This window comes from Lissotriton helveticus, chromosome 7, assembly GCF_964261635.1.
Source record: "Lissotriton helveticus chromosome 7, aLisHel1.1, whole genome shotgun sequence".
NCBI lineage: Eukaryota > Metazoa > Chordata > Amphibia > Caudata > Salamandridae > Lissotriton > Lissotriton helveticus.
The window spans coordinates 1,851,342,970-1,851,349,346 of NC_136068.1; the positions used below are offsets into that span (position 1 = coordinate 1,851,342,970).

The following is a 6,377-nucleotide window of genomic DNA, read 5'->3' on the forward strand; positions in this document are numbered from 1 at the left end:
GCACCTGGTAAACTTAGTAGCAGGATAAAAGGCCCACTCATGAATGAGCAGAGGGGATTTATATACAGGAATTCTGTTCCTCCCAACTCATAATCGGGATCTTTGGAGGGAGTTGAAAATTGTGTTTACAACACAGTAGCAAAAGTATGCAGCTTAATTACCTTGATGTAAAGCAGACTGCTAGTACTTTTGTGAAGCATTACCAATCTTGTAAATACCTCTGTCCATTAAACAAAACCAGCAGCAACAAAAATTAACCATATAACTATATAAAACAAATTTGCTTGTATCTACTAAACCGTAATGGGTAGGCTTTAATATAGATTTAGATCCAATGGGTATACACTTGACTGAGGCGGGTTGCATTTTGTATGCCGCTAGCCTAGTGGTCTTCTAAGATTTCATTCGGCCTTTGGTGTGGTCCTTGCACCGGTTCTGTGGTGAAGGGACGACACTGCTTTGTTGACAGATCTGAGATTTGTAGAAAATCACCATTTTCTGCATGTGTTTGCCTCCTGTCTCTGTACCCTGTGGAGTGGAAAGCAGCAGCACAGTAGCAGTGTGCAGCCCTTTGTGGCTGATCTGAATATCTACATAAAAAGTAACAATGTATCTATTTATTGACTATTCGCTTGTAGAAAGTTTGTGTTGAGTGTTGCACGCCTCTATTGGCTGCCTCAGAGGACTTGGGTGGGACAAACCTAGCGCATGTACAAATGTAATGCACCTGATGATTTGTTGCCTTAAAGCGTTACATCGATAATTGCAGCAAGAGTCTCATGAATGAAAGTAAATGGTAAAGCAATGTTTGTAGAACAGGACTTCAAATCCTGTAGCTCTACCGGACTGGGCAGGAACAAGCTGAACTTAGCCTTTAGATTGACGTGAAGAGGAAGGAGATTCGGATGGTCTCATGAAGTATGTTACCTGGAGAATGATCCTTCTTGAGCTACAAAAATGGCGAGTGGAAGAGGTGTCCCTTCAGGGCCATTTGATTTTTTTTAAGGCTAAGATAAGCTTTCAAGACAGTCCAGAGGGTGGAGCCATGGACGTGAAATGGACTACTTCCATACCGCCATATCATTTGTATCTTTCTACATGGTTGGCTAGTAAGATGTGGGAGGTTCATCTTAGGGTTCTGTTTGGAAGCCATGACAGTAAACCTTTGGACGTATTTTGAGTTGTGCTCTTCCCTTTATTGAAAGTCAAAGTAGAACTTTCAATAAAGACATGATATGGGCTTGACGTTTAAGGCCAAATCTGAGCCGGTAAGGTTTGAATTAACATCTTACGCTGACGACACCCAGATCGTGGTATCACTGCTTCCAGGGAAGGAACTAGGCGTAGCTGCCAGGTTCCAGGACTGTATGACAGCACTCAGTACTTGGATGGCAAAAAGTTCCCTAAAACTGAACTCCTCCAAAACCAAGGTTTTAATATTTGGCTCTAACACTAACCTCTGGAGTCCTAAGTGGTGGCCTGAAGACATGGGATCCCCTCCCTCCCCGGCTACGAAGGTTAAGAACCTAGGAGTTCTAATAGATGACCAACTTTCCTTTAAACCACAAGTAAAGGCTCTCACCTCCTCTATCCACTGGACCTTGAAAATCATTAGGAAGATCCTCCCCTTCTTACCGGAAGGGTGCAAAAAGACTGTGGTGACAGCATTTGTGCTGTCCCGCCTTGACTACTGCAACAGTCTACTTCTCGAGGCCCAACAGGGGTTGCTAAATAAGCTACAGGTCCTGCAAAATTCTACTGCCCGTCTTATCGCCGGTCTGCCCAAGTTCTCATCGGTTTCCTGGGAGCTGGAGAAACTGCATTGGCTCCCGGTGCGGAAACGGATTTTGTTCAAATCTTTGTGCATAGTCTACAAGGCACTACACGGATTGGGCCCAGTGTTTCTCCAGCAGCACTTTCAATGGTACAAGCCAGGCAGATAATTGAGGTCGACCAGGATGGGGCTGATTAAGACAGCCCGCATCAGGAAGGTGCGCTGGGGGGGGCAAAAGCTTCGTTAGAGGGGCGGCGATTGCATGGATCGCCCTACCTTTGGCACTAAAGCAAAGTGCGAACCTGCTGGCATTTCAGAAAAATCTGAAAACTTGGCTCTTTACGGTCTAGACGAGAGGCTGGAAACTCAGGGAGCTATCATTTCAGTGCCAGGACACCAGTTGGTAACAGCGCACTTTATAAATGATATAAATAAATAAAATAAATAAATAATTTCTGAGTGGTTTGGAGCTGCAGCATCTCCTTTTGTGGATACGCATGATGAGAAGTGACAGTCAAAAGCAACACTGTCTTGCGCACAAAAGAGGCAGAGTACTTGTCATAAAAGAGAGTAGTATACATGTACTGTTATTTATAGACTGGCCCAGCTGATTTTATTCATCTCATACATGCCTATTAATGTGGGGTTTACGCAGCCGACACACAGGACTAGCTTTCACTTCAGTCACCATCCTTCTCCACTGGTCATCACTCCCACATTATGTCTACCTCTCTCTCCTTACTAATGCACATCCTAACTCAGTGACACCCATAACTAATAGAGAGTCAGCAAGTATGGTCTTTGATTGAGGTTTTATAGGATGGCAGACCTGCTTTGGATATTCCTATATATGGAGAGTGTATTGTGGTTATATAAGGTCCCCTCATCTGAATTTGGAGTGTCCCCGGAGGAACTCTGCTTTAAGAGTGACATCAGTGTCAAATGAAGTATCTGTAGCAGGAGTAGCCTCCCAGGAAGGACTCTGTCAGCAGTAGTAGGGGATGATTGAGTGGCAAAACATGCGGTGATCTGGTTATCAGCCATATTTCCATTGTAACATATTATAACAATGGGAATGTGATGCTAAGAGTAAGTCAGTGTACTGGAGATTTGTGGTAAGGTTATCTGAATGTGGGGATACATACATGGAATGTGGAATCTGTGTGAGATGGTTTCCATCTTAACAACAATCTGTGTGGAAGACAAAGGCCAGGTTTTCAAAGATTTTGTATCATGTTTGCATCACTTTTTTGATGCAGACTCAACACAAAATTCTCTTTAACATTTACAAAGCAATGCAAATGATAAAAAAGTAAGACAACACAGTACATTAGACTGCTTTGTGACACTTTGCATTGGCGGGGCCTTACGGCAAAAAGTTTATCCTAAGCTTAAAGCCCACACTCTTTGACTATGGAGCAAGGGTGCTTGCATTGGCTCAAGGCAGCCACAAGTGTGCCAGAGCATGGAGAGAGCAGAACTGTTTAATTGTTTTGGAAATATTGTGCAGTTCTTGTCTCTCCTAGTCACACAATATGCACAGTATCTTTACTTGCTCCACTTCTTTGTGTGAACTCTTTGAAAATTTGCTCACATAGGGCCCGATTCACAGAACTACCTTAAGACAAAATCCTAAACTTACTACTTTTGGTATTCCCAGAAGGCATTTTGTAGTAGTAAAGTTAGGATTTTGTCTTAAGTCTGTCTTAAGTCTGTCTTAAGTATGTCCTAAGTTTGTCTTAAGTCTGTCTTAAGTCTGTCTTAAGTCAAACTTAAGACAAAATCCTAACTTTACTACTACTAAATGACTTCTGTGAATACCAAAAGTAGTAGGACAGACTTAAGACAGACTTAAGACAATCTTAGGACAGACTTAAGACAAACTTAAGACAGACGTGAGACAGACGTAAGACAAACTTAAGACAAACATAAGACAAACTTAGGACAGACTTAAGACAGACTTAAGACAAAATCCTAACTTTACTTCTACTAAATGCCTTCTGTAAATACCAAAAGTAGTTAGTTTAGGATTTTGTCTTAAGTTAGTTCTGTGAATCAGGCCCAAAGTCCCTGGAGAAGAGGAAATATCTATGACCAGAAGAGGTACCTGCGTTGGAGTGTTTTCTGCGTAGATGGGGTATGGAGGGTTGTTTCATAGAATGATAACCTCTTTATACCCATTGCCATGTGGAAAAGTTATCATTGGCGAATAGCATTTTGGAATCAAGCATTGGAGAGATTCTGCGACCAAGCTCGTCTCAAAAGTCTTTCTAAAATTTGAGAGCTGTTGTCTGTAGTTCTAGCATACATTGGCCGAGCTGCATAGTTGTAGTCAATTGGTTAGATACCTGATTTATTTGTACACTCATATACATTTACAAAATACATTTTTTAAAAAGCCTTGGCTGTGGAAACAGGGATGCTGGTCTCTAACACTGGCTCATCTGACACTAGGCAAATCTTTTCACTTGCCTGTGCCACGTTATTCGGATCTGCCAGCTGTGGAAGTCAAGAAACGGAATAACTCCATGCAAAAACAAATCGTGCACATTTAAATTTTGACTAGCCCTGAAAGCAGAACAGAAGAATGGCATGCCATTGCCTCATATGCATACTTATAATTTGCTGCTGTTGATAATTCATGTACTTTAAGAAGTGCCAAAGCAGGACGTATAGTAACATTCTTTGAAAGGCCTGTAAACCCCATAGGTCTTAGCTAATATCCTAGGAAAATTGTGCAGAAAAAGGAATTGTTTAGTCTCATTTAAAAATTATAATCTTGGTGGAAAACCCACTGTACCAACCTGGAAAGAGTCATACTTGCTAATTTGTTTCAGTTTGTGGCAGCTGTTAAAACATTTCCAGGGCTGTATTTATTTTTTATTTCAGCCCTGTTTGAGAGGAAGACCCTTATCTTGCAATCCATGCAGCATAGAAGAAAAGGGGACACTTACCAGACTCCTTGACCCCGTGCCGCTGAGAACTTATGGGACATGATCCATCGGGTAGTTGCAAGTCAGCATAGATCACTGAACCTGCCATCTGCAGCGCTTCGACCACGGTGGGGACACAAGTGAGAAAGCTGCAAGATGTTGCTGTCAGCAACCCTTGTGGTCGCACCAGAAGGAGGAAGTGTGAGGTGGTGGTATCAGACCCTCACTTCCTCTGCGTCATCGTGAAAATGAACTTGGGTTTCTTTCTGCTTCTGGGTGCTAAAAAAGCAGAATGTACATGGGATAAAGTACCCCTGAGATGCAAAATAGGGATACTGCAAGTCAGCGAGGAGTTCTATGACCATGTAGTGGAATGGGGCCAAAGGCTGAGTTCCTTTATAAGTTTACGTAACTCTAAGGTGACTTGAAATATCCTTATCATATACGGCAGGTGGTACTACACTCCTTAAATTACATGTTCACATCATCACCTTTCTCACAAATCACAATAATCCTTGGTGGCTATCTCTTTTATTTGAAAGAGAGCATGTCTGCAAACAAACAAAATCAAAGTAACATTTCTAGTGCAAGATTAAACACATCAAAAGAGTTGTTAGATATTTGCCACAAAAAAGATATTAGCATTGATTTTGTATATGTCAGTTACGTTTTTTCTAAAAAGGTGCTGGAACTAGGAATGAGTAGAAACGTGTACAAAGATACTAACTTTTCTATAACTACATAAAGAGTGTAAAAAAAAAAAAGAGAGTAGAAGAAAGAAAGGCAATGTTTTTTTGCATTCTTTAAACAGCTGTTTTAATTATGCTCTGTGACTGCCTTTCCCCTCGGCTGCTGGCTCTTGCCCCAGGCTTTGTGACGTCAGAACTCAACTGTAGTACGTTATTACAGTTGAGTGACTATGTTTTTCTTTATAATAGGCAACTGGTTGTGTCACAGGTCACCGGCTATAAAGAAATTAAAGATCTGTTTTTAATATAGTTATTTCAGAATCCCATGTAATAAAGATACTCTAAATTCTGGAGATGGCAAAGTGCACAAAGCTGTAGGACATCACTAATGCCTATGCATTGTCATATATTGTATGTTGCTAATGGCCTGATTAGATAGAGAGTTTTGTTCTCTTCTATGGCGCCATATCTTAAACTGGCTGACTGACAGGAATGGGTTAGGATTTTATCTTTGCTCTGCCGGATTGTATTTTTAGCGTAGGGCAAGAGGAAGTAGCACTGATGTTAGTCTGAAATGGTGATGAAAGTAAGAAGCGGCAAGTGCTATATTAGCACTCCAGTCCCCAAATTTAATTCACACTTAAAACTGCCATTTTCTAAAGACGCGGTTGATGGTCCAGTGTCTAGGAGCACGTCGGATGTGCCAGACCACAGAAGACTATAGAGACAGAGTAGCTGAGCGTCCATGCAGCAGGCGCTGAGGCGTGCACCAAAAGCATGCCTTGGAAGTGCCAGGCACCAGGTTTGCTACCTCAGAGTCTCAAGATAAGTTTTACTCTAACTTCGCCTCAACTGCCCTGGTGAGATTTATCTTTAACATCATCCTCTTCAGGCCACAAGATCTGCAGGGTACCGCAAGCTCTGGACTGAGACCACAGAATCTGCAGGGCGCCACAAGCTCTGAACTAAGACCACTGGATC

General features: G+C 42.0%; 1 protein-coding gene across 1 annotated transcript in view; it reads right to left on the reverse strand.

Annotated features, from left to right (window-relative positions):
* The window catches only part of LOC144767770 (killer cell lectin-like receptor subfamily B member 1B allele C), a 126,169-nt gene extending 121,282 nt beyond the window's left edge, over positions 1–4,887 (reverse strand). The window contains exon 1 of the mRNA XM_078651152.1: positions 4,729–4,887. Within this exon, the coding sequence (XP_078507278.1) occupies positions 4,729–4,816 (88 nt within the window). The 5' untranslated portion in view covers positions 4,817–4,887. The remainder of the gene's footprint in view (positions 1–4,728) is intronic.
* Positions 4,888–6,377: the final 1,490 nt, after the last annotated feature.